Source organism: Phalacrocorax carbo, chromosome 15, assembly GCF_963921805.1.
Source record: "Phalacrocorax carbo chromosome 15, bPhaCar2.1, whole genome shotgun sequence".
Lineage (NCBI taxonomy): Eukaryota > Metazoa > Chordata > Aves > Suliformes > Phalacrocoracidae > Phalacrocorax > Phalacrocorax carbo.
Genome location: NC_087527.1, coordinates 17,134,914 through 17,159,924, shown reverse-complemented (window position 1 = coordinate 17,159,924; position 25,011 = coordinate 17,134,914). Strand labels below are relative to the sequence as shown.

The 25,011-nt window shown below is 44.4% G+C and overlaps 1 protein-coding gene across 2 annotated transcripts in view; it reads right to left on the bottom strand.

Moving 5' to 3' along the window:
• Window positions 1-23,759, bottom strand: part of DGCR2 (DiGeorge syndrome critical region gene 2) — a 49,505-nt gene extending 25,746 nt beyond the window's left edge. For both annotated transcript variants that reach the window (XM_064466616.1, XM_064466617.1), the window contains exons 1-2: window positions 23,394-23,759; window positions 2,727-2,849 (exon numbers count right to left, since the gene is read on the bottom strand). In XM_064466616.1, coding sequence (XP_064322686.1) covers window positions 2,727-2,849; window positions 23,394-23,472 — 202 coding nt within the window. In that variant the 5' untranslated portion in view covers window positions 23,473-23,759. The remainder of the gene's footprint in view (window positions 1-2,726; window positions 2,850-23,393) is intronic.
• Between the last annotated feature and the right edge of the window lie 1,252 nt (window positions 23,760-25,011).

Sequence of the window (25,011 nt, the reverse complement as noted above, 5' to 3'; positions counted from 1 at the left end):
AGCTTTGTTACTAACATTATTTAAATCAGGCCTAAAATAGGTGAACTAAACCAACAGTGCCAACTAACTTACAATGGCTTTCTGTTAAACCTTTGAAAATGCCAACATGACTAAGTGGTCATTGAAACACACCTTGATCATCACCACAAAACCCTAATTCAGTGTCATTGATCTTTTCCAAGTTGCTCATGTTGGAGAGTGCCATTAGTAGCTCAAAGGCTGAAAAAGTAACAAGCTTCCCAACCGGATTCAGAGCCCTTCCTTGCAAGCTTTCTTTTCATGTTTCAGAGTTTTCCTATCTTTTAATTTCAAGATATTTAAATTCTCCAAGTTTCACAAGTCCAGGTGGCTTCATTAACTAGTTTTCAGTGTTCAGTGTGCCTTTACTGAAATTAAGAATCTTAATTTAAAAATATTTAAATTTAGCTGAATCATCTCATGATGGCTCATCTAAATCCAAAGGTATTTTCTAAACTTAATGCTGCATCATTTCTCATTAATTCAGGGGCCAAAGAAGAAAGTTATCACTCTGAAGTAGGACTATGTGCTACTATCATTAGCAGCATTAGCTCTGCAACCAACGTCCCAGGACTTGGTCTCTCCTATGACTGGTCACATATCTGTTGCTTTCCCCAACATAAGAAAACCATGCTCTTCCAAACTCATTCTGGCCTCAGATTTACCTTCATTCATGCTATTCCTTTTTATATTCCAGCATGCCATTCACATGCACACCAAACTGTCCTTATTCTTGACAGTTCTGAATAACGCATGCCCTTCAACACCCATTTCAGGTCACAACGCTATCCCACCAATTTTTTATTGCAAGTATAATAGAGTTTTTCATCCTACACCAGTAGCTCTTTTTCCTCATTTGCCGGCTATGCTCCTTACATTACAGTACAAATATATCAGTTCTCTCAAATGCCACATGCCCAGCTTTCTGGCTGTTTTACTGAGCACAGCCTTTTCACCAATTACTTATCCAATTACTCTTCTCATCAAGTGGAATACTTTCCTTCTCTATGCTGTCCATCATTTTCCTCTCTAGTATTCCTTATGCACATTATTCCCCTCTTCCTGTGCACAGACATGGCGATGAATCAAGTCTCTCACAGTCATCTCACTTCATTTCTTAACTTGAAGTTCTCATCACATCAGGCCAGACAGTCCAGTGAGGCCTACACCCCAACATTTCTCCTGAGAAATGTTACTTGCAGAAAGTCCTCTTCCTTGCCATATACCAAATATCCTTTGTAACTCCAGTCCTTGAGTCAACATCAACCCGTTGCATCCTCCATGCAACAACTTAAATTGCTAACTAATAGGCTAAGTAACAAGAGAAGATAAAAATACTGTTTTCTATTAATGTTGATGTTCCAATATTCCCACAAGTGAAGCCTTCAGTGCTTTCATGTTAATGTTTGGATTTACTCAGGCTCTGCTTTCCCCTAGCAACTGACTTCCATTAACCTCCAGAATTTTATTAGGTCCCTATTTTTCCACATTTGGCCAAAGTTATCTAGAAAGAAGGAAGAATAACAGCACAACTATAAAAGCATCTTTCTTTAGGACATCCACATCGTAAAGAATATCCTTAAAGAGAGTATCAATGACACAGCTTAATTTTCAACATCAGAAGAAACTACATACAGTTTTTTCCCCTATGCTGCAAATATATTTACACTCACACAGAGTGGCCAAAAGCTTTCTAAGAAGAGTACTCAACACGTTCTTTTAATTATTTGTGCATAGCACATAGTGGGGAGATGTCTAACTATAACAGTTTTAAGTTTGAGTGTTAGGTTTACTTCCCTAATTCCACTAGAAAGTTTGAATAGAAGAGGCTGTTTCTGTAAAATACTGATCTTACTATTTAGTAGCACCTCTCTAAAATAGCTCAAAACTCAGAATGATGACGGACTGAATGCTGTGATGACAATGCCACAAAGTTCAAGTTTCAAATTATGGCACAGTTGAATTAATGCTTTCAGACTCATGCTTCATTGTTAGCAAAAAAAAAAAAATTATTACAGGTCCCTTCACTTTCATGACGCGCAGAATTGCACTGGCCTGTTGGTCAAGAACAAATGAAAACATTCAAAATTGTGATTATATATTCACAATGAAAAATTTTTGTTTGCTTGTTTTTTAAAGACAGCTCAGCATCCAGTAGCTTAAGCAGAGGACCACTGCTGGTGATAGGCTCCTGAAAGCAAAGGATCACAAGAGTTTATGAAGAGTAAACCAGCTTGTTTGGCAGAACAAAGTTCTCCACTTAAGCACAAGAAGCACAATCAGAACAGGGAACAATAAAACAAGCTCTCTACCTAAGTGCAACAATGTCACCCGGCACAGTTTGAGTGATATACTCATGCAACCAAAAACAATAATTCCGAATTTAACCACAGGCCTATGTGGCATTTAGGTTTAATTGCAACGTGATTTCTTCCTTGTCATGAAAAGTCTCTTTTTAGATTACAAACTCTCCTCTTTTCCAGCATACCTACTCAGACTGTAAGAATGGAAAGATAATTCAGACAAGCAAAAAACCGTTTGTAGCATTAGTTGCACAAAATGAAGAGAAGCCAACTCAAAGTTTGATAATAATGGGTACAGTTCTACCAAACAACCTCCTCTTCCAAATAAAAATAAGCAAGCAATCTTAAAGTACTGCTGCAAAACAAGCTGACACTGGGATGAGTAGTCTTCTCAGCTTTCCTTACCTGGACAGTCAACTTCATCACTCTCATCCTCGCAGGTGGGCCACCCATCACACTGCCAATTTGAAGGGATGCACTGGATGGTACCACTCCGACACGCAAACTGCCCTGGGATGCAGCGGAGCTCTAGGAAAGAAGTTGTGCTTTGTTTGAGTGTTATTTACTCTTGCAAGCCTATACATATATTAATCATCCATCATGTAATGCATCCCTGAAGCGTAATGGACTAAACCTCTGGATAACTCAGCCTGTTAAAAACTGCTTCATTTCATATCACTCCCATGTTTTACACTGCATGTTTGTGGTTTTAAGAGGCAGGAGGGCTGGCTTCCAGTGCTTGGGAAAGAATTCTCTCACACACCCGTAATAAAAACTTCTGATAAAGCTACCATGTGAGCAGCTATCACCATAGCATTACCCATTTACTTCTTGTGGGGGACTGAGAACTACTTGTTCGCTTTTCTCAGAACCAAAGTTCAACAAAAATATGCTATGGTAGTTAAGTGCTAGATTATGCAATAAATTCAGAATCCTATTTCCATTCCAATCACTAGATACACCAGGACCTGCTAGACTTGCACAAGTGTCCAGCCTGATTTAGAGCCATTTCATAGAACTATTTGTAAAAATTTATATATCCATGCACCTGTTTTCACTTTCTAGCTTAAGCTCTTTTGTAGAGTTTCTTCATACGAACACATCCTTTACAAGAAACTGTCAATATCTGCAAACATGTAGTTCCTGCTTCTGCAAGAGTACTGCCTACTTGCCATCATTATACTGGCAGGCCTAATTAGCATTATAATAAGTACAATTTTTTCAAAGCTTTTTTAGATCAAATCCATCTATCAAATGCCAGAACCTAATAATTCAGCTTCGTTTTGTGTCCCTCAAAACTTTTTGCGGGGGGTGTGTGGATAAAAATCTATCTACACAAGTGAACAATTCTAAGCTTCTTTACAGGTGGCAGGTCTGCAAGTCGCCATTAGCATCCATAAGCTCTCTCGCATCAGACCATCGCCATCCATCTTTCTTCTGGATGGTGGCTGTCAATCTTCTAACCAATGTTTTTGAACAGTTTAGCACATTTTCCTCTCAGCAAGCTACAATAATCCCAGGTAAGCTGTGTCTAGAGAACAAGTGGTTCGGTTTTTTTTTAAAAAATGTTTAAATAAAACACACTCATTCCCGATTTTGAAAGGATCAAGTAGGTAACACTTTTGCAGGGAGAAACCTCAAAGAAAATCTAAAATATAGCTATGTATTCTCTCATCCATGGTTTACAACCTAAGAGCAGAGCTGTAATTGCAGTTGTTACCTTCTAGAAACACGTCTAAACTAAATCAAGACAGAGGTTACATATAAGCGTTCAGACAACACGACTGGGCATAAACCAGTCATCATGCACTCTCAGTAAAGAAAAGCTGTACCCCTACACCTAGTAATTGGTACAGGATATTGATAACAGGCTTCTAATTCAATGTTAGGCTAAAATCCAGTTCTAGTACTGGTTTCTCTTCAAAGCACAGACCTGCTCTTCTAGAAAAATAAAAGCAGGCACAACCTCTTAGCAACGACCTACTCAGAGCAAACATTCAGGTCACAAAATGCAGAACTCCACACAGACCTGCCAGACTACCGACAGCAACAACAGACCTTACAGCAAGACAAGAGTGTTCTCACCCATTCAGAATTTCACCCAGTCCAAACAGCTAACAGTGACTGAGCACAGGGGAAACGTAAAAGAAAACAATCTACCAGCTTAGGACATCATGATCCCCCCCACTCCGAACAAAACCTGAAGTGATTTGTTTAGCCCAAAGAGGGAAAGGGGGAATAAAGACTTTTATTCCTCCTGATTAGGGGAGTAAAAGGTTACGCTTCACTTGCCCAATGTAGCATGAGATAAAATATAAAATCCATCTTTAAGTTGGGGGGGGGGGGGGAACAAACCACCAAACCGAACACACACAAAACCTCAAGGTGAAATTAAAAGTATACAAATTTCAAGTTCACAGAAAAGAGTCAACTCTCCAGTAAATGATTGCAGCTTCATTCACCACCTTTGCACAATGTCAGCACACAGTGGAAGGTTTCTTAGAAAGTTCTACTATCAGTTTCAAGTATGGAATTTACACTGGAGCCTGCGGTAGGTATTTTAACACTTGAAAGACTATCCGCAGCTCAGCTCCAGGTTTCCATTGCATCCACCTGCAGTTACGGCAAAATTCAACACTTTAAATAAACTCTGAAGTTTTTTTACAGCTTGATTTTAATGGAAGTCACACACACATCCTGTGAAGAAAGCTATTCTATAGCCCTCTGGTTTCACAGGCAGCATCCACCAGGAGAGCACCACAAGCCAACATACACCTGGAAGAAACAGTCAAGAATATTTTTGTCTCTAGAATTTCATACATGCTATTACTGTTTCATGTAGAATTACATATGACTGGTTCAGATAAAAGGATGACTCCATCTGAATACTATGGGCATTAAAAACATGGCAGTTACATGCCACAATGTCATTACCTCCTGTATTACAGACACTCCTCTCTGAAGAATGTGGATACATGGAAGAGTACAAAACATGTCTATTAAAACACCACTCAAACCAGCTGAACAATTGTTCCCAATGGAAACCACGCTATGTCAGATGCACTAATTATTTCAGGCAAGGGAACACAGACTGCTATGCAATTCTATTGCAGAGGGGGAAAAAAGTGACAGTAAAAGAAATACAGCAAAATTAAAATCTCCGTGTTCTGTGAACACTGTCAATAACACCTGAGCCATCCTAACCCAGGGCCCATATCCCCAACGAGTTATTGGACTACCTAGATGACTGTGCAATTTCTGGAAAAGTTTCATCTGAATTGTTTTCCTTCTACATGCTGCCTGCGATGGTTTAGCACGCAGAGAAACAAGATGCAACCATCTGGGAAAATCTAACCGCCTCTTTTGCTTGTGCTCAGGGGGATCTGGACTGATGCTTAAGGCCAGCTCTTTCGGAAGCCCCTCGGCATTGATGGAGTGCAGATTTCCACCAAGGCCCCACCACACGCATACCGGTGGGCTGCGGTCCGGGCAAGATATGGCACTGCGCGGGCAGTTCAGCAGCGCGGGCAGCATCTGGCAAGGGCCACCCGCCGGCACCATCCCCTCGGCCCCATGTGCCCCACATGGCCCTGCGCACCGGGCTCAGGACTCGCAGAGAGCACATCAGCTAGCCAGGGCAGGAGCCTTCAGAGGTAAATACAGACATGAAAATACAGAGCCTATAACGAACCTGGGGGATACTCGGAACAGAGGAATTTGGGAGGGGCAAGGATGCACAGGAGAGGTGCACAACCCTGTCAAGCACTTCATTTCAGTAGCCTATTTTTAAGTCAGAACAGCAGAAAAATGAAAACATTTCAAGCCTGTCTCTTTTACTGCAGAGAAAAGGCAAGTCATGCTGCCAGCAGCAGAACAGGATTCATGTGCAGCTCTGAAGACATACGAGCAGTGGCAAACAGCAGTACAACATAATCATCCATCTCTCCTGAAATGTGATTACTTAACACACATTCAGACATTGTATTTCTGAGAAGCATGGTAAATAAACACTGTCTCCATCCACACAAGATTTCCAGTTCTTCAAAGGAATAGCAAATTTTCAAAAATACCCGTCCCACTTCTGTCACTGAATTCAGATATCCCACGCTGTTCATACCTATCGATGGTAACTCACAGCAGGAGCGAATGAGAAAGAAAAGTATCAAACTGTCACCCCCTAGCAGCCTAAAAACAGGTATTTTCCACGACCTGTTAAACCAGAAATATTTTGTATTTTCAATATTGCTAGAAAACATGTAATGGCACAAGTTCAGCTACAAGTAAGCAGCTGTTACAGCAGAGGCATCGATACCTTAGCTAACAGCATCGACAACTGCCTAGAAGTGAAAAAATGGAGATGCAACCATCTCCAGCATTCATGTATGACGTGATGAGTTACATCAGCAGTATTATGATTCCCATATGAAATTCTAACATAAAAGGCTTCTTTTTCTTTTAAGACTCAGGTGCAGCCTTTCCTATGCTACAGCACAAAATTTAGTAGACTGAAATCTCATTTTAGAGCAATTAAATTCATCTGGCATTTGCTGGGAAGAAGGGAGGAACATAAAACACTGGAAATAGGAGCAACTGTAGTTTTTGCACTGTGCATAATATGAACATACAAAACATCACCAAGTTCAAGCAGTGTGAGAACATGAAAACACTTCAAGCAGTAAGGTGTCATTATAGTCTCTTCACTTCATCATCTCAAAGCACTTCTACAATGTTAACCCTCAATAACCTTGCCAACCACTGCATCCTTCTGCCAGCGGTTACAATGAAGTACAGAAAAAACACATAGCTTGCCAAAGGCTACAGGTAAGATGATCCTACGAGCAGAAGTCAGCTGTCCTGACTGTGCTTCTATGCTTTCACGACAACACCGTGTTTCTTCCCTAAAACCCAGGCAGCCTGCCCGTTCGCCAGCTCACTCCTACCTGAAGGAACATTTGTCTTTCAGAAATATCAACAATAACAGCGTATTCTCTGGTAACACATCCCCTCTTCTCTCTAGCAACAGTCTATTACCAGCTATAAATTGGCCAGAGGCTCAAACTGGCAAGAAACTCCTTAACTTTATGTAAAAAGCAGAGAAGAAAATTTTAAATCAGGTTTAGACCACGTATTAGTTCTAGAAGCTTAATAAATAACCCAAGATAAACCTTATTGTCAAGTGAAGGCCAAAAAACCCCATACCAATTTGCTGGGAGACATTATTAGATAATATAACCTGCCCACAAGTTACTCACCTGAAAGAAGTCTTGCCAAAGTTAGTGGTGGACCTGTTATTCGAAACTTAAAAGAAAACTTATAAAAAAGTCGGAAACTTAATTACTCAAACACCAGAAATAACAGGCAAGATTATAAGCAAACAGTGCCATACAAACAGGAGCTCTTCACCTCCTTTAGAAAAACAGTATTTGACAGCTAAGTTAGTCAAAGATCTTGTCTGTTTTGTTACTGACTAACAGAAAAATCTAGGTTCCACACAGGAAAAAACTACGTTTTCGACGCGGCTGCATCCGCTCTTACAGAAAGCTTTTGTTCCAAAGATTTTCCCAATTACACATTAAATGCCAGGTGTTTCACAGTGCTCATCACGCATTTCAATATAGGGCTCAAGTAACCTTAAGTTTTCTTTACAGCACGCTAATTTCCAGATTTTCCGCTAAGTACTCAAAATAGACATTTACAACAAGCATTATCCACAGGGAGGACTTCATGACAGGTGAATAAAATAAACACCCTCCCACCCTGCTTTAATTTCCAGCCAGCTTCACATGTTTCATAAAACACCTTTTTGCTATTATAAAATGATCCAGGGAGCCCTTTCAGGTTTAATCATCTCATGTAATCTTTCTGTGTGATTGAGAATGTTTTCCTTCTGCAGCCTGAGTGCTGGGAAGTCACAGAGCATCTGATGCACACCAGGTCAGCAATGCACACTAAGTCTTTCAGAGGTGCATTTGGACTAGGACACCTCCTACTTGCATTCAAACTGGAACTGATTCCTTATTCATCTTCTCCTATTTTATGCAAGAGAAGGGATAATTAGTTACTCAAAATAATTGTTTCATTTGAAAGAAAGGCAGATGGGATCTATATCCAGTATCTGAGAGTACTTTTCAAGACATTAAATCATTTTCATTTCAGAACTTCCAATATCAGATCAAGCCTGTAATATGCATATGAGACAAAGTGTTGAATCAGTACAAGTTCACCTTGCTAGTTCAGTTTTCTGAATGAATTTGATGAGTTGGCTTTGAAACAGCCAGCTTCAGATCAAATAAAGCTATTGTCTCTCCACATTAATTTTAAGTCAGATCAGATATGGTTTGTCCCTCTGCAACCAGAAAGATTACACACTTTAGTTCAGCAGAAATATGGTTCTCCAGATTCAGTATCAATGAATGTGGAACTGGGGGCTCATAACACTTGTCTGCCAATGAAGCTAGAACATCTACTAATGGGTTTAATTTTTTTTTTTTTTAAACATCAGCTCTAATCGAAGACCTTTTCTGATACACTGGGATTACACACATCTCAGAGAGAGAACAGCCAGCTTCAGCCCCGTGCTACCAGAAGCGGCCCTGTGAACAGAGCTGGGACCTTCACCCCCATACCGTAAGAAAAGCCTCGATTACTGACTACAGTCACAGCTCTGACCCATGAAGGGCTGTACCAGGTCACACCACCACAGGGGTAAGGGAAGCTGCAGGGGTGGAAATCGCTCTTGGGAATGGGCAAAAACCAGCAAGCTGTGAAAATTTCTGCCAAGTAACAGAAGCCAACTGCCCATGAACCTCAAAAAAGCACCCCTCTAGTCTACAAGCACTATTTACTCATCAAAACACTTCTGCAAAGATAAGCTGGTGGGTGAAAGAGAATGCTTCGGTACTGTCTTCACAGGATTATGTATCCTCCCTCAGTTCAAGACAGAGATATAAAAGGAATTCAGGCTGAAGAAATGCTGCATCCAATAAAAATGCCAGAGGCCCCGTCTCAGGTACATGTTATAAACCACCTCCTTTAAAGCATTAGATGACACAAAGTTTTCAAAACTCTAAATTTCAGCCTTATATCTCCAAGACACTGAAGTTCACCACCACAGGAACCAGTGGAAAAAGTAAGACTAGAAAGCCCAATCTCTTCTAAGGTAGAAACTTATCCCTGACAGACAGAAGATTCCACTTACTTAGAAACCACATGTTCCTAACTCAGATACATAAACCACTAGTGGTACAAAAAACTTGATTTCTTGTCAATTCACAATCTAAGAGGTGGGTAAATGCATGAAACAATACACGAGGAGCCAGAGCTCCGAACTAAGTCTCAACTCAGGAGAATGCTTTTATACAAAGACTAAACTGAGTGACTGCAATCATTGATCATGAAAGTTCAGGTTCTTCTAGCTGCAATGACTTAATTTCTCTTTATTAATGAGATGCACCACTCAAAGTCTGACATTAAGATATTCTTTTGGTAACTAAGACTACGATGCGTATCAGGTTTTAGCATTTACACAGCTATTATAGATTTGAATCTATTTTAGTTTTTAATAAAAAAATGCCACTTTTCATTTGCTACACTAATTGCTTGTTCTTGTCTGCTGAGCTTCATTTGTATGGGAACTGAAATTTGATTAAATGCACAAACCCAGCATTTAATGCTATTCCAATTACAAGCTGTTACTCTAACTGAAATGCATGTATTGGAAAAGATAAGCTTGAAGTACATTGTTTGGTTTTGTACGTAAGCTTTTAACAAACAACGCCAGTTTTGCGTGTACCTCATGTACTTCTGTTGTTTTGGCCACATTTGTCAAGACTGGATCTGGTAGATCCTCTGGCATCACTTTTATTTACTGACTGAAGGAAAAGAGAAGACAAAAAAAACTTCCTGCTTTCTCAGTGTAAGTCATTCATTGCCTCAAACCAGATGAACCAACCTGTAAGAAAATATTCTGTTCAGATTTCACGAGGCAATTACAGCTATCAAAAGCCGATTAAGCATTAAGAAAAACTCTAACTACAGGTGCTTAGGCAAGTAACTCTTCTCACTCAGATTTTAACTTGTCCAACAGGTCTTTGCTACATTACTAAACTCATATACTTAAGTTAGTAGCTGTACCTACATGTTGCACTACCATTTCATATTTTAACACACTTAAGTTTACTAAAACTGAAAATTGTTTTTTCTTAAAATACTGTTCCTACATATCCTCCCCGTGCTAAACTGTACAAGCGTAATCAGATCCTAGCATCTTCGGCGAGATGCCTAATCACCTAGCTCCTCAGCTTCTGCAGATCTTACTCTGTATCAGTGCTCAATAAATGCCTGCAAACAAGCATCAGAAACAACACAAGAAACACCACACCCTAACCATCAAAAACACATACAGCTCCACATCTAATATTTACACTCAAGAGGAAGCATAGCATAACCAGTATTTCTCTAGACTCATATTTACTGAGGTAACAGAAACTTTGAAATATCCTTAATATTCCGAATACAACAATACCACAATGGGTCTCTGATTTCAATCCTCAGAGATGTGAAAAAACTGTCCGTAGGCTTGTCCTCTGCACCTGAAAAGCAGTTTTCATAACTCGGACTTCTCTCAAGCCCACTGCTGATGTTCACCGGAGCAGGTGCCATACCTCGCCCAGAACTGCTGGCAATCTGCCCTGCCCGGCCTCCGTGCCTGGTGGCCAGCAGTCTGCTGAACAACGCGTGTTCAGCGACAGAGAAGCTGACTACAAACTTGGGGATGTTCTGACATAGCCTTTGAACAGATTTTCTTGTTTTTAACTTGTCTCTGAGGTATCACTGATCCCACTCAAAGGCTCTGCTCTCAGGCAAGTGAACCCATACCAAAGGGGTATTTCCCCTCAGCTCCAGATCATGGGGAAGTTTTCACTATCCATTCATCTCCCAGCAGGTTTCCTTATGTCACTGGGTGAATTTTACTTCCATTACATGTTTTTAGATTGATCCTTACCCCACCCACTTTATAACAAAGCCATAGTAGGAGAACAGACAGATTATGGTAACACCACATTATTTTCAGAGAAGAAAACCATTTGTCAAGCTCACAAGTCACCACCAGACAATTATCCAATCCACATATTAAGTTTATTAAAAGTTTCTCAATAAAATTGGTTCTGTTTACTGTTCTTCAGATTAGAAGCCTACAGAAGAACAGACCACTGTTTCAGTTCCACATTAGATATGATGCTCGCCCGTTCATCTGTGCTACTGAAAATGTGCCTAAGCATGACCTTTAGGTCAGGTAGCTTTCACTCATCATGGCCCGAGTCCGTGAAAGCGCAACGGCACAGAGCCCAGGAAAGCAAAAGGGCCCTGTGCTAGGTACAGAGATAAACACAACCCACACCTATTCTCGAACTTAATTCCAGCTCCTGAAAGCCAGATTCTGGAGTTATAAGCCTATTTAGTAGGAACTCATCAATTCAATAAATAAATAATACATGTTAGAAGCAACAGCATTTTCTGCATGACCTCAGCGTGCAGTTTCATGGAGCAATTAAGATTGTGACAAGACTCCAGTTGAAAACTGTAAATCCTTAATGAATAACTAATGAACATTCTCTATTACTCAGTGTTCTGTCATAGTAAGTTGTGCTAGATGACCCCAACATCCACCAAAAGATTTTAGAGCACGTTAAGGAACGCTGGCGGTCTCTTTCCCCTCATCCCCTCTCGTCGATATTATACCTCTGCTCTGCACAAGCTTGGAACTGACCCAGTTTCTCCTTGCTCACAAGTGTCATTCACTGTAATTCACTGTCTGCTCTTTGTCTGGAGGGCAGACTCAATGCAGTAAGGATAAAAAAAAATCAAAACAAAAAAAAAGCTAAGGCAGCACAAGAGTTACCCAGCATTTGCCAAAGCAACAACATCAGAGCTTCTTGAATGGGAACCCTGGCTATGGTTTCCTAAGACCTAGAAAATTAGAAAGTATAGACTTTGTGCTTTATGAATGTGGACACTTATTCCTAAGACTGAAACAGAAAAAATATATATCCCAATTCCCCATTACTGCTAAAACCAAACAGAAAAAACACTTGCTACTTGAATTAAGCCAAAAGAATACTGCGAATTAGGCAGTGCAGCATTCCAGACTGAAAAGTTTATTTTCATAGCAGTGAGGATACCAGCTAAGCAACAGGCAGTGTTCCCCCCACCCCGAAACCATTATGACAGTAAGCAAATAGGCAGAAGGGAAAAGCATAATACACCACTGGCACAAAGAACACTCAGTACAAACAAAATCAAATCCATGGGTACTTGAGAACCCTTCAATATGCCTCAAAATTAAAGCCTATAGTTCCTCTATACTAGAAACCTTGTTGAGGACTTCAGGTATTTTGCAGTCATCTTAGGTGGGGCTTAACTGTTTTCGTACAACAGTGACAAGCAACAGAAACCCATGCAGCACCAAATTTTTGACCCTTTCCCTAAAGAAAGCCCGAGCAGTAAGTGTCTCAGTGAAAGTGCCAATCACACCTCACGATTAAATTCACTAACCAATTTCAAGCAAGCCTGAGAAAAACGCAGTATGCAGCACACGTTTTAGAAAGCCTAGAGCCAGCATAAGGGAAGGAAATGACGACTGCCTTAAACGTCAGAGGGCAGGAAACCCCCACGTGGTTTGCACTGTTCCGCAGTTGCCAGCCCACCAGCACATCCGCGTGTGGTGCCGTCGCCGCAGCGGGGTGGCTTTCCAGCTGGCGGCAGAGTGAAGCGGTGAGCTGGGGTAACCAAACCCTTGCATGAGACCTGCGGGACTCCCAGCTTCCCCATGCCAGAGGACCTATTGTGGGCAGACAGAAAGGACATGGGGAAGTCATAGCCATATTGAATCAGAGGTGTCAGGCAAAGGTACTACAGCAGAGGAAATATAGGGACATAGGAGACAAGCCCGCTGGAGCCCAGGTTTCATTAAACCCCCACTATTTACGAAACATGCTCACAGGTGCTAAGAACATAGCACCATTCCTCACATGGAATTTATATACAGTCACACACACAACATGAATTCTCTCAACAATGCAGCAAAGTCCATTAAGAACACCACTGGTAGCAAAATACTCAGCAAGTCATCAATTCTGTCCAGCAAAGAGCACCATCGCAAACGGTACTTTCTCCCCTACGATCCATATGCCCAGGTTGGAACAGACAGATTATCCCACATGCACCACAAATACTTAAACCACCTGGGTACCTCACCTTAGCTACTTACAGATTCCATCCTCAGTTCCCACCTCAAACCCTCACCTTCTTCTAAACACACCTTTTACAACAAGATCCTCATACTCCATTGTGTCTAAATCCTCTAAAATATCATATTAATGTACATGTACTCTTCTTGCTCATTTGCAGTTCTTTCCAAAGCTGGAGTCATTCTGAGCAAGGAAAAAGCATCTGGTTCTCAGCTCTGTCTTCACAAGTTTTCAGTATTACCTGCACCTCTGTCCTCCCAGGAGGGATCTACACCGGTCTTTCACCAATATGATCCCCAGTACATTTCAGAGTCACCTCTGGGATGTTCAGAGCTACACAGTGGTGCCAGCAACCCCAGAAGGACCAGTCTGGTAACCAGAAGTATTTGAATACCAGGAACTTATTTTTTCCTTCCAATTTCTGAGAGCCTCTGCACAAGCTGCTTGTTGGAAAGCCTCTAAAAAGCGATCTAGAGAAACTACCGATAAAAATAATCTAGAAAGTACTTAAAAAACCTTAAGCTATGACCTGGTAGCTGCATACCCAAAATTACCCCCAAAAAAATCTAAGTATGTGAGGTGGTTCCTTTCATCTTCCAACTAACTGTATTCTCAGGATTAGAAAAGTAAACACCCTATCAAGTCAGTTTGGACCAATATTTGTTCCTATGCAAAAACAGCTTTCACTTAAGAAGGATCACCAGGGAAAGAAACTATATTCCTTTTGGAGAAAAAAAAAAAACCAAACACACACAAAAACAAACAAACAAAAAAACCCACTACCACAAAAAAAAAAAACCAAAAACCACCAGCTAAAACCCAGCAAATACTCTATGGAGATCGGAGCTTTCCACAGAGGAAAGAAAAATTTAAATCTAAAGTTTTACTTAGTTGTAGCAGTATTTTCTTTAGATCAGGTTTCAGCAAGAAGAGTATTCAGATGAAACACGATAACAGCAATTCAAGAACTGTCAGAGCAATCAAGGCTAATTTGTAGCCACCATTAAATTGAAAGTAGGAATTGCCAGATTGCAGCAATATTAGTTAGTAAGCTCGTTTACTTTCAACAAGACAACACATGTTCCTACTTTGCTGGAAAACAAAAAAGTTAATAACTCCCCCCCCCCAAACAGTATTCAATAGTATTTGAGCATATCCTTAAACCTTCCGCATGTGAGCAATCCACAAATCTAATGAAAATGCACAATTTAACCCCAAGTATGCGTTTCGAATACCTTGCTGAATTAAAACATGAGGAACTACAACAGCCTTTAATGCCAAACAGGTGACAAAATCCTACCTATCAAGTTGGGTCTTTTTAACCACTCCACTCTCCAAAAAGTAATGCCATTTCTTAATTTCAAAATCTAATGAACATGGAAGCAGCTCTCTACAGACCTTAAACAAGACTAACAATTCAGGGAGACAAGAAACCTGCACACGAGCACTATTTAAATGCAGATCACACTAAAAAAAAGCTTTTGCTCCTTTTTCTTTTTTCTTCACATCTTGTGCAAGACTTGACGAACAAGCACCTAAAACACTTAAAAACAAAAATTCGATATACAGAAATATCCTGACCTCGAATATGGAAAACCCATTTTATCCTTTGCACACTAGCTGGTGCAGTGGCTGTTGTGTACTGGAGCAAATGGTTCACGCTTTGAATAGCATTCCCCAGCTCAACCGAAGCCGAACGTGGCAGGAATGTAGGCAACAGTAGTCACCGCTGCCTTTGTCCACATTGTACGAGATACTGTGCTGTCTTCTTCCATGGTAGGACAAATACATGAACAGAAATTTCATATATGAAACCCCTAAGTGTAATGCTTCTATCAGAAGTAGCAAATAAAAGTCGAACCCATTTATAAAAAGCCACTTAAAACCCTTTAAGAGTAGTTTTCTCAATTCCCATACCTTCTAACAGCTCAAGTACTGGCCGGCACTCTTCAGCTCTTCAACAGCTTCTATTATGCACACGTGGCAGGTACTGTACTATGGGACTTGATCTTTCCCATATTTTAGCTGTCACATCAATAGAAAAATTACATTGAACTCCATTATGACTCAGAAAGACACAGGTGAGCACTCACACACGATAGCGTCCTTGGACCATTTCTCTCCAATCTGCTTACTACCAGAATTGAGGGGGGAATGATGCTTCTGATTAAATCTTTGCACTTGGATCTCAATCCTGCAAGATCCCTGATTTTTCGTAAAGATTCTTCCAAGATCTCATTAATAGAGTACATTTGTTACTGTATTTTAATTGGTAAAGAGTAATTTAAGCATAACAAGCAACTTCAACAGAGAGAAAGCACAAGCGCAGTTTTGACCATCCCTATGTTAAAAGAAGCAGTAACATGTTTCAGAAGTTTGGCATTCACAAAGCAGAATGCAACGTGGGCACAAACTCAAACCAAGCAGGTGTCAGAAGCAGGATTATTTGTTTTCTTTTAACATGCATAAAAGACAACATGTTACTTTTAACTCAGAAGAAACCTTTTTATTTAAATTGCTAAAGAAATATTAGGATAGACGAAACGTACAGACACTGAAGGACAACACTAACTCAGTTTTACATTAAGTTCTTCTCACTCAAGCAAAGGCAACGCTTGGCACCTACCCTTGTGTCCCCCCATCTATCTTCCCACAGAGATCTGAGGGCAGAGCTGAGATGGGAGGGCCACAGTCCAGGCTGGAGCTGACCTCCCTCCACACGGATCCAAGGGCCCTGCTCGACCACTTCAAACCTCAGCCGCTGTGGTATTGCCCACTCTGCAATGCAGACTGCAGTGTCAAAACACAAAAGGGAGGCTTCCACATTTCATAGTGACATCTGAAGCTCCCTCCAGAAAACCCAGTTGCAGTCAGCCCAGAACACCCAGCATCGTTCTACCAGAAACAGCACTTAATCCCATTTTTCTAATAGCTTCGGTTCCCAAATAATTTCACTGGGTACCCCAAGTAACTGCTCTCACAGTAGGAAAGGTACGAGGAAGCACAGCAGAGGTGGTCTACGGAAGAGAAGACAACACAGGGAAAAAAAGTTACACAAATTAAAACACGACACAGACAAATCAGTAAGTTAAAGGACAAAAGAGCAGGGAACATCCCAAGAGCAGTCACCAAAAGCTAATTCTACATTTCCACGCACCAAACTGGCTGACAATTGTCAAGTGCTAATCAATAAACAGAACAGAAGCTAAATGTAAATGTTAGATCAACCAACTGTAATTTTAATTAACTAGGAAGTCAAATGTTATTTTGTATAGCTATAGTTAATGAGGCAACTATAAATTTCCATTAAATTTAAAATTATATTTCTAAATAATCTAAGTGGTAGGCAAACACTAATATTAACTTCCTTAGGAGTTCCAGATAGCAAATACCATTAAAATGCTGTTCATCGAACCCAAAATTGGCAGGCCGACCCTTTAATACAGAGGCAAAATTAAAAGTTTCACAGGAAACCACAAGATGCCAGAGGATTTCACAGTTTGGGGAATGCAATTAAAGGTTAATCCCAAACTCACATTTTTAAGCAACTCAGTTGCAGGAGTTCTGCTACAGCTAATGAATGACTTCACGAACAATCTGTGATTTCTCCTTGACTCAGCAGGTTCTCTACAAAATCACTGCTGACGTACAATGCAAAGGTGTGAGCCTGCCATGAATGGCACATAAACCCTTCCAGAGCGCAGAGAGCCAGGACGGAGCAGGCATTGCCAGGCACCCACCACACTTGTTGCTGCTGAAAAACTGGCGGGTCCTGGCAACCGAACGGTCTCGGGAAGCTGGCAAACTGTTCTTTGTAACTGTAGGATGAGGGGGACGTGCACGACACCGTTTTTAGACAGGGAAATAAGCTGCAACAGCAGAACCAGCAACTAGACTAACCAAAAGAGTCTGGTGTTCGGAGTCTCTATCACAGGAAATCATTAAAAATGTGCTAGACAAATACCCTTCATGACTGCCTGGGTTTACCAGATTTTGGTTTGGGACAGGAAGACAGATGACCCAATCTCTTAGCACCGCATCTAGCCATAACTTTCTACCAGTCTACATAGAACAAAAGATAGTCAAGCCTTTCCCGTCACAGGTTAGCCTTTGAGATCACACAGGCAAAGATCAGCAGAGCCTGTCATCAAGCCTGCCATTAGCCGCAATCTGTCTCTTCCCTATCTCAAGGACTTCCTTGCTCAGGCTATCAGTGCAAGAACCCCTCGTACTTGTTCCATTTCAAAATACAAAACAAACCGGAGCAGCCACGTGGTGCTGAAGGGCAGGAGCGGCAATGCCGCCGCGCCGTCTGCAGGCTCTGCTCTGGCCACGCTTCAGGCAGCACAAGTTCGACTCGGGGTACCCCGGCTCTGCCACGGTGCAACGGGAAGCACTGCTAACCACGAAGTAAGTTATTTATATGCATCCCATAGGATGTAACAAGACCCTGCAGAAGTTGCAAGAAATCACCACGTAAAAACCCAGAGACCCAGGCGTTACTCAAAGACGGATTCTAAAGGCAGTTACTACTCTTGCATTACAATTCAACATCAAAATCAGCCCTAACAAAGCTAATTCCTGGGGACGGAATAATTCATTGAAGTCTCAGCTGGTTTTCTGACATGCACTGGGGGATTTTACATCTTTTATACTTAGTACGTAAAATTCTTCTCTCTTCCAGCTAGCTGTGCCTTTCCCCACAACTACTGAGAAAAAAGAAGCACTACTACCGCTGCCTCCTCCCACTACAGAGAAAGGCTGCAGCGGTGCTCTCTTCTCCATCACCTCTGCTGTTCTGGCCTAATCTTCCTCTACTCCCAAACCTACCATGGGGACATAGAAATCGTATGTTTGCAAACCCCCAAGCTCCCTTTCTGTTTTGTTATTTCTCAGAACCAGAGCAATGCATGCAAACAGCCCTCTGCCTACTGATGCCTTTCTTTGCCTTTACTTTGTACCCACAGCCAGTCGCAAACCCACTCACACCTCAAAGATTTTGCCTTATCATTAACATTAGGAATTACCAGTCTTAAAAGTATCAGACCTGCTAAAAAGGTCTGATACCTTCTGCCTTGTCTCTCTGCTACACTGACAGCAGCCGCAAGAAAGCCTTTTCAAATCCATCAGCCTCGCAGCACGTAACAACAGCAAACAGCAGAGCACAGGAACACCAGGAAAAGAGCACACTAATACATAACAATAGGAAGAAAAAACCACACCTAAACCCAGTAGATTAAGTAGTAAGGGGATTGGGGGGCCGTAAGACTTGAAGACAGGCCAGCCCTACTTTCAGCAAAACTAACCGAGGAGGTGTGATAAAAACCCTTCTGCCCCTCACACCTAGAAGCGCGCACTTGGAAATTCAGCTCAATACATAGACAGGGACTGTAGTTAGCGACAACGTGGAACCGAATAAATATTACTCACCACAGCTCTCACTAAGGCAGAGGCAGTAAACAAAAAGCAAAATAAGGGCTCCTTCTTGCCTACCAATGAAGTCCCTCTAGAGCAGAGGAACGCTGGGCCCAGGTCACGTTTTATGACTGATACATTTGTGTCTCCAATTGAATTAACCAACACAATTCAACTAACCAAAGCCAGACGCATTGTCACAGCACACAAGTGGATCACCTTGAATTTATGTTGACTGGGGGTTGGTTTAGACTTCTACTCCAAGGAGCTCTGCCTTGCATTTAAGACCTATAACTTTTCACTAAGTGACAGGAAAAAGCTGGCAATTTAAACACGCTTGTATTGTGTCAAGATACCAACACCCCACCAGTACAAGCACAACCTCCAGCTGCTAACAAGCAAGCACTAAAGTGTATGAAAAGTTCAAACTTCAAGCTAAAGTTGTGGAGCTTTTTAATTAGACCACTTGTACTGGCATTTCTTTCTAAGCATTGCCGATTAGGTAAATTGTGCAAAATTTTTAAAAGCAGAACTTGGATAATAAAATTACTTCCTCTAGTTCGCTTTGAAGTGGAAAAAAAAAATGCTGCAAGAACAAGAACTCAATTGGCTTTTAGCTGCCTGGCAAGTGCTCTAATAAGAGAGCCCGATGACCTACATTCACAAGGCTCTGTACTAAACCACTATTACAAAATCCAATATAAAGCCTGACCATGTTTAAGTGTTTTCCATTAGCAAGCAGCAGTATCTTGTTAGAGAAATATGAAAACATGTTATTGCCTTTAGCGATGATGATCTTAATTAATCCTCTAAACACTATCCTGAAACATGTCATTCTGATCATTCCAGACTGTTTAAGTTCTCAATGTTACGTAAAGACACTGAAACCTTTGCTTTTCGATTGTGCAATGGGATGTTAACAGACACAGAAACTTCTTACATATTCTCAAGCTGTGCTCCAAAACTGAATTTATAACAATTGCTGATGCTGTTTCAACAACAGACAGAAATGCACTAGTGTTCAGAAACTGAGCCTAAATCCAAGCTAGCACCAGTACAGTTTATTGTGACTCAGTCAACACACCACTGAAATGTTTCTTTGCATAAAGAAAACAGCTCTTAGCCAGCTAGTCAGATAAACCAGATGTTTTGAGTTGTCCCAGAAAAGATATTACTAAGCCAAAACTTACTTTGGTAAATATCCCCAAAACCAAGTGTCTGAACACCAGATATAATCAATTCAGTAAGCGTTTAAAGTGTTTAAAGGAAATATTAAGTTAGCCCTTCACTGTACACCCATATAGTTGGAAGAGTCCGATACATTCAGCTTCGATTCACATTAGGAGCTTCTGAACACATAATGAGTAACACAACTCAAGGAGAAATGCCCCACTTGAAAGAGTTTTGGGGTTTTTTTTTCCCCGTTTAAACAATGCATTATAAAGGGGGCAACTAGTCAAAACAAGCAGCTTATCATCAAAACAGTTAGAAGGGGAAAAAGGGAAACACTGGGACAAAAAAATCCAAGTGGATATTCTCAAAGGCATAAAATTACCATTAAAAGTCTACAGGCTCAGAAAAATCTAACTGCCCACAGTACCTTCAGGCACCCAGCTCTCCACAGCTAGGGCTGATGCCATGGTGTGTAGGATGTACCTGATGCTGTTAGTGATGCTAGTAGCGTAAAGCAGACTCGTGTAACCATGATAGAAAAAAATCAGGAAAAAAAAGGAAATTTTAATTACTTTCTTTCCTAATTTACTAAAATCCATCTCACCCTAAATGCAGAAAAAACAGGTCCACATAAAATCACTGCCTTTCAGATTGCCTGAAAAGATACTATAGTTGGGCAGGCTTAAAAGGTTTTATTTATCTGAAGAGCACAGCAAGAACACAGATACAAAGCTAGTGTCAAATTAACATGGAAGTACAAAGAGGTGCCTGATTCGCTGGGACTGAATTGTGAAGGGACTACACATTCATCTCAGAGTACATAAAACCTCCCATCACTCTGCAGCACTCATTTGATAGCTCCAAGTACAGATTTAAACTAAGCAAGCTGCAGGCATCCTTTCTAAACCAATAAGACAGTTGCTACAATACACAGGTTTAAAGAAGCAAAAAGAAAAACAAACGCTACTAGGAAAATAAATTATAAGTCCAAATACTCTTCTTTTTCTGAGGAAATCCATGCATCTCACCCCAGAAAAACCAAGGGAGACTACTTCACCGTTGATTAAAATTATAAATTTGGCCTGTACATCCTGTTCTTGCATGAACCAGATTTTCCCTATTTGCACCTTTTGTTTCAGGATCAACCCGTATACTATTTCATCTACTAAAGAGGTGAGCTATTGGAGGCAGTAGACTCAAGGTACTAAACGAAGCTAAAAAGCTAACAACACTGGCAAAAAGACGTGAGGCCACCCTGAAGTGATGGGCTCTCTTCGGAGGAGGGAGAGGCATCACCATGGACAGCTCAAGCACCACACTCATCCGGAGCCTCAAGTAAACAGGATGGACGAGCGTATTCCAAATGGAATTCAGAGTTCCTCATACAGCAGGAATTCCAACTGCAACGGTACATCCAGTTGGATTACTTCACATTACAGTTCAGGAATACATACGGTTTGAGCAAAATTTGAGGAATGCCTATGGAGTTGCCACAGAGGAATCCTAGTGCTACAGGTTTCAAAGCCAGTGGTGTGTAACCTGAGCAGATGAGAGTTAGGGTTTGTTCACACAAAGGATGCTTCAGCCAGTGTGGCTACAGCACCACATATCTCTAAAGAAGATACGTTAGAGCACCAGTGAAAAAAATGCATTTGCCTTAAGGAAGCAAACCTCGGGGGAAAACTTGTCTTCATCCATCACGCGTTGGCCGCTGACAGGGATTTGTTATCAAACTGGAGCGACAAGTGTTCTGGCACAATATGGAAAATGCTGTTTTCTAATTCTAGGAGACTACAATGCTCAACACCGACCATGTTCAGGGCCAAATCTACCCACCTGTAAATGTACACAGCCAGCTACGAATCTCTGCTGAAACTTTTCAACCAGCAATTCAGCTGTCTGCAGCACTTAGTGCCAACTATCAAGGAATTTGCTTGAAATCAGTCTTACATAGTATCTTCTCCCACATACAAGCCTCTAGCTGCAATAATACTAGGTTAACAACTCCATGGAGGTTTTTTTGGCTACTTAAGAGCATATCATAAGCCCTACATATACACTGCACTGCCCGAAAACCAAAACAAAGCACATACAGAGCGGTTTCAACATCTAAGTTAGTTGTCTTAGTAAGACTGCCTACACTGACCCAATTCTGTTCCAGCTGTACTGGGAACTTGCTTAAACGCAGGTCACTAATACAGCATTGTTTTATTAGTCTGGGTCATGAAAGTAATTTTCAAGAGAAAGAACAAGGTGACTCTGAAGTTACAGTAACACCGTCATTCTTACTCTGCTATTTACACAGGAGCGAGTATCAGCCAGGAGCAGTTGCACTGTGTGATACAGGGACGGTTTCCAAACCTGCAAAGCCACTCCAGGCAGCCCCACGCTTTGGCTATTGATGCTCTTTGGCAAGAGCAGCCCGAGATATGTAAGGGCTCTGCCAACTCCAAGTGAGTTCAACACCCAAAAAGAAACTCCAACTGAGCGATGTAGCTAGAAAAACAGGGGTTTTCAATCAGCAAACATCAACCATTTATTGAAAGTTAATCACCTTAACATTTTAAAGCACAGTGCCTAGCAGCTACCACACAAACTCCATCACTAAACTACTCCCACAGTAGAAGCAAGAACCGAACTAGGAAGATGATATACGAATTGAGATGCAACAGGGTTTGTTTTCTTCCTTTTTGGCATGATCATATGGCGCTTTGAGAGCAAGGTTTTTGTCTTGTTTTGCTGGCACCTAAGGCCCACAACAGAAGAGTAGGTAAGGAAGAAGCACCTGAAAACTCCGTCATGCAGCCACATTGCCACTGCTAATTAGCTGTGGGATTATGCAGTTTTCTACCTAAGCTTTCAAAGTTTAAACGAATTCTCTCGCCCCAACTCACAGTCCTCCCAAGACCCCGCCAGCCAGCACGGGGGACCGGCGCTTCACCCCACGCTCGGCGGGGTCACGGCCCCGTTACCGCAGCGACAGAGCCCTAACCGACCCCCGGGCCGGCTGCGGGCCGCGGCGACCCCGGGGCTGGGCTCCCCCCCGTGCCCCGGCGCCCCTCCGCACCCGCCCGCCCGACCTCCCGGGGACGCGGCTCACCGCAGGCCAACCCGGCCGGCCTCCCGCGCCCGCCCCAGGGGACCCCGCCGGCCCCGCGTCCGCACGGCGCTGGGCCCGGGACCCGCCCGCAGGCTGCGCACGGAGGACCGGCACCCCCGGCCCCGCCGCCCCTACCTGGCCGCAGCGGCTCGGTGATGCTCAGCACCAGGAGGAAGAGGAGGAGGAAGGTGCCGCTGTCCGCCTTGGGCACCATTTATCCTCCGTTCATCCTCCTCCGGCGCAGCGCCACAAACCCGCGGGGAGGGACGCGAGGAGCGGCGGGAGGAGGGGCCGCCGCCGCCGGGCCCGTGGGGGGCCCCCGTCCGCACCGAGCTCTTCCCCTCCCCCGTCCGCCGCCGCCCCCGGGCGGGAGCCAGCGGTCCTGGCTGCGGCGGCGGCTGCGGCGGGAGCAGCGCGGTGTCGGGCGGCGCCACGCTGCGGGCCCCTCGCCTGGCTCCGCCGACGGACAAGATGGCGGCCGCGCCTCCCCGCCGCCTTCCCCCCCGCGCCGCCACGCCCCCCTCCCCGCCGCGCGCCGCCCGGCCAATCGGCGGCGCGGGGGCGGGGCCGACCGCTCGTGTCCGCACACGCCCCGCCCACCTACGGGGAGGGGCGGAGCCGAGCGGCGGCGGGGCCCGGGCGTGCGGCTCAAGGGCGGTGTCCGCCCCGCCCCCCCACCGGGACGGCCTCCGCCGGTCCCCTCCGCCCCCCCACCCCCCACCGGGACGGCCTCCGCCGGTCCCCTCCGCCCCCCCACCCCCCACCGGGACGGCCTCCGCCGGTCCCCTCCGCCCCCCCACCCCTCACCGGGACGGCCTCCGCCGGTCCCCTCCGCCCCCCCACCCCTCACCGGGACGGCCTCCGCCGGTCCCCTCCGCCCCCCCACCCCTCACCGGGACGGCCTCCGCCGGTCCCCTCCGCCCCCCCACCCCCCACCGGGACGGCCTCCGCCGGTCCCCTCCGCCCCCCCACCCCCCACCGGGACGGCCTCCGCCGGTCCCCTCCGCCCCGCCCCCCCACTGGGACGGCCTCCGCCGGTCCCCTCCGCCCCCCCACTGGGACGGCCTCCGCCGGTCCCCTCCGCCCCCCTACCCCCCACTGGGACGGCCTCCGCCGGTCCCCTCCGCCCCCCCACTGGGACGGCCTCCGCCGGTCCCCTCCGCCCCCCCACCCCTCACTGGGACGGCCTCCGCCGGTCCCCTCCGCCCCCCCACCCCTCACTGGGACGGCCTCCGCCGGTCCCCTCCGCCCCCCCACCCCTCCCGGGACGGCCTCCGCCGGTCCCCTCCGCCCCCCCACCCCTCACTGGGACGGCCTCCGCCGGTCCCCTCCGCCCCCCCACCCCTCACCGGGACGGCCTCCGCCGGTCCCCTCCGCCCCCCCACCCCCCACCGGAACGGCCTCCGCCGGTCCCCTCCGCCCCCCCACCCCTCCCGGGACGGCCTCCGCCGGTCCCCTCCGCCCCCCCACCCCCCACCGGAACGGCCTCCGCCGGTCCCCTCCACAACCCCCCCCCTCCCCGGATTGCCTCCTCCTGTGCCCTCCGCGCCCCCAGATGGCCATTGCCCGCCACCACCGTCCCGCCCGGGCCGGCCTCCACCCCAACTCCCGGGACTGCCTCCGCCGGTCCCCTCTGTCCCCCGCAGGACGGCCTCCGCCGGTGCCCTCCGCGTCCCCCGGGGTGGCCTTGCCCAGTTCCTTCCGTCCCCCAGGGCAGCCGTCGCCAGCCGCCTCCATCGCGCCAGACTGGCCT